At 46.2% G+C, this 3439-nt stretch overlaps 1 protein-coding gene across 1 annotated transcript; it reads right to left on the bottom strand.

The window, feature by feature from the left end:
- Positions 1–467: 467 nt before the first annotated feature.
- On the bottom strand, positions 468–3201 carry LOC136486575 (membrane steroid-binding protein 2-like). The gene is made up of 3 exons (XM_066483514.1): positions 2937–3201; positions 2562–2847; positions 468–1261 (listed from the first exon to the last, which is right to left on the bottom strand). The coding sequence occupies exons 1-3, from the start codon at positions 3187–3189 to the stop codon at positions 943–945; spliced, it is 858 nt and encodes a 285-aa protein (XP_066339611.1). The 5' UTR covers positions 3190–3201; the 3' UTR covers positions 468–942.
- Positions 3202–3439: the final 238 nt, after the last annotated feature.

The following is a 3439-nucleotide window of genomic DNA, read 5'->3' as shown; positions in this document are numbered from 1 at the left end:
AAAACTTAATTCGTATTGAGCCCGAAGAAGTGCTTCGTAATCTGGCAGGCAAAAATCCTGACAGAGAAATCCCAAATTGCATAGTTCATCAGCTCCAGGCTCTAGGTAAGCAGAGATCCTTGTGCCTTGCAAGGAGCCATAGATTTATTTGTTGATGATGTATAACTTTATAGAGGTCAGATTCGTAAAAATAAAATCTTGCCTGCAATGTCTTGCCATTACATAAAGTTTAGAGGAACAAGTACAATTGCTATACCCAATTCGGTGATCAAACGGGCAGAGAATGGTATGCAAGATTCATGCTACAGGCCGGTTATGAAGCAACTGCAGTACGTGGTACACCACTCCTATATATTTCAAAACACAAGGTGCCTGCCAATGTATCTTAGTTTGCAGATGTGTCCTTGCGCATTTACAGAGTAAAAGGATCACGCCGTGACACGTTTGGTGGAAATAGTGCAATGGTGATTAGCTCCGTACAGTCGAATTGCATACCAGTGTTGAATCAGGTAGGCGACAGCTGACAGATCAAAGAAACACGAGGCAACACAATTCCTATCTATAGTTTGACGCTTCTCGTCCATTGAGAAGGAGAAATTATACATCAGAGACTGGCATAAGCGGAGGAGCAAAAATAGCAACACGTTTTGACGAAGCAGAAGTGAGCCTTACTGCTCCAGAGGCGAGAGCTGCACATATATGACGGAATCATTCATCTCAACATGGAAATGACCTGTACATATCCAACCATTCAATCCTACTTCAGAGTACACATCTACTATTGGTGTAAATTTAGACACTATCCTTGCAAACATCCACGCAACAGGTACGAGGCATTCCGTTACTTCCCAAGTTCTGACTACCTTTGGAACATCATCAGCAGTTCCCCGCCTCCATTTTGTTCTTCTATCAGAACTGATGAGATGTCTGAGTATTTCCTATTCATGGTGTATCGTCATCATGCAGCTCGGGCTCAGGCTCACGCTCAGCCTCAACCACAGGCACAGTAACTTCTTCCCTTATTTCAGGCGAAATGCTGCCATAAACCTCTTCAGCAGGCACTGCTCTTCTTATGGTTCCTACCTTCACATACTTGCTGGTGAACTTGTACTCCCAGTCATTCAAGGAACCAAGCTCCATTGGCGTTAGGCCAGATATATCACCGTTCAGATCCTGTGGTTCAAAGGACATTTTGGCCAATGCCCTACTGGCATCTTTACCAGCAAATGACACATATGCTCCGCCAGGTCCATAGAACATCCTGCACAGCGAAGATCGGTTAGAAAAAGGAAAAAGAATATCATGCCATAAGTATTGATCACAATATGCTATGCATGGTTTGGTAAATTGGCAGTGACATTGTCAGGACAAATATTTTGACGGGGCTATGGTATTTGAACTGCAAGTGGTACATTATCTAGTTACTTTCATCAAAGGAAACAAGCGATGGTTTGAAAGCAATTTATGCATCATGCTCCAATAAGCCAAATGAGAATCCAATGCAGATATGTTTAAATGGAATTGTCACTCTCCAAAAGCTTCCGGTAGCACCACATGAAAGTCATGATTCCATCCAAATAGGGGATTCAGTTAGACGTCAACAAAATTTGAAACTGATATATTTATCACTACAACTTATAGTTCACAGCACAACTAAATTCGTTCACACACAAAATAAAGATTTAGGATCGACAGTTGTGACTTGTGAGCACATGTACAGAAGAAATTAAGCACAATATGCAGGAGTTTTCTTGGAGTTTCCTACATTTCATAATTATTGCACAAATCTTTCACACTTCTTTTTTTTCTCATGGGGTCAATGGTTAATGAGGAGAAATCAGCAACCTCAGATTGTAGAGAAAACAAAATAAGGACATGGTTATAAAGGAGTGTTAGTACTATATGTGTGTTGGTGAGGATAGGCAGCCAAACACTATGTGAATTAGTTCAATGACTAAATACCATGTTAGACACTCAATAACTGAACCTACAGGCCGAGCATAAGAAGCTCCATCACAAAGACAGTTGGGCACTTTTGACTGCCAGACAAGTATACCCAAAATTCAGTCACCCTCCAAAACAAAGATATTTCCACTAGTCAGTCTCGAGTCTCTACCCATCTGGTTGGTCACAACCTTCAGTTCTTTGACATCCCACATTCAGAACAGTTCATTTGCATTAGTGGCACAGAAGCATAGTTTAAAAGGCGGTTAGGCGTCCAGGCGAGTGCTTGGTACGCCTGGACGCCTAGGCGGCGCCTAGGCGATGCCTAGGCCACAAGGCGCCACTGTTTCCCAGGTGAGCTGGGTACGCCTGGACGCCTTGAAAAACTATGCACAGAAGAACTCCTCAAATTACGAACAAATGAACAATGTTTCATCATTTTAAAGTGCCTTGTTTTGGAAAGCATCAGTTGTACAAGTGAAGAGAATAAACTACTAATTGACCACGAGTGAGTGAGTGACTGCTACAACAAAGCATAGCAGCGTTGCGAGTTGCGACGAAATGGATGAATAATTAGAGGTTAGAGCTGAAGCAATCAAGGATTCAAAGGAAGCAACCTGCTCTGTGAGACGTCATAGATCTGCCCCTTGATGGCCATCAGCAGCGGCTTCTCGGGGTCGGACCCGTCGTACTGCAGCAGCTCCTCCTCCGTTATCTCACCCACCTGCACCGGCTCCGGGACTGGAGGCGGCGGGGCCGTCTGGGTCTCCAGCCGACGAGGCGCGGGATGGCACGGCGCAAGGAGACTGGACCCAACCTTGTAGATGGCCGCCGCCGCCGCCGCCACACCAGCGAGCACGGCCAGAGGAGGCGCGCCGTTCGCCGCCGCCCACAGCTCCGACACTGCGGCATCCACCAATAAAACCGGTCAGATTTCCATGCGAAGCCTACACGAGAGCGAGATTAGAGATTCAGTGCGAGCGGGAGCTTACGCTTCGCCGGGACCTTGACCCCGCCCTGGCCGCCGGCGCTACACCGCACGCCGCAGGACGCGACCCTGCCGTGGCGACCACCCTGGATACATACAACCGTACTCGCGCGCCGCCGGCTGGACGGCGCCGAGGCGGAGAGCGATGGTGCGGCGAGGACGGAGGAGCAAGAAGCCATTAACACCTGCTGAAGCCAGTGGAGACTGTCTCCTTCGGATACGCAGTGAAAAAAGCAGATATCTAAAGTTCTATACATATAGCAGAAACTCACAAGAGCCAACCTCTTCAAGAATATAGCTAGTGGAATACTGAGTAGGAACCCTTGTATGACTGTACGATGAATTGACAAAGCTCCACAAGACAACATCGACTTTCCCATGCCATTCAAACCCTTAGAACACATGGTTTTGACTCGGTGCCTGGCACGCTGACAAGAATCACATTTCAGAATATATCACTTTCACAAAACTTTTGGATGTTTGGTTTCTTCGTTAGCATATACTAGA

The sequence above is a fragment of the Miscanthus floridulus genome, chromosome 1, assembly GCF_019320115.1.
Source record: "Miscanthus floridulus cultivar M001 chromosome 1, ASM1932011v1, whole genome shotgun sequence".
Lineage (NCBI taxonomy): Eukaryota > Viridiplantae > Streptophyta > Magnoliopsida > Poales > Poaceae > Miscanthus > Miscanthus floridulus.
This window is presented reverse-complemented; position numbering and strand designations above follow the sequence as displayed.

What these genes read in the sequence shown, in the direction of transcription:
- LOC136486575 (XM_066483514.1), bottom strand. Translation starts at nt 3,189, where the DNA reads ATGTATAGAACTTTAGATATCTGCTTTTTTCACTGCGTATCCGAAGGA. An exon ending in GGTCAAGGTCCCGGCGAAGC is followed by an intron (nt 2,848 to 2,936) that starts GTAAGCTCCCGC and finishes TGGATGCCGCAG; the next exon opens with TGTCGGAGCTGTGGGCGGCG. An exon ending in TATGACGTCTCACAGAGCAG is followed by an intron (nt 1,262 to 2,561) that starts GTTGCTTCCTTT and finishes TTCGCTGTGCAG; the next exon opens with GATGTTCTATGGACCTGGCG.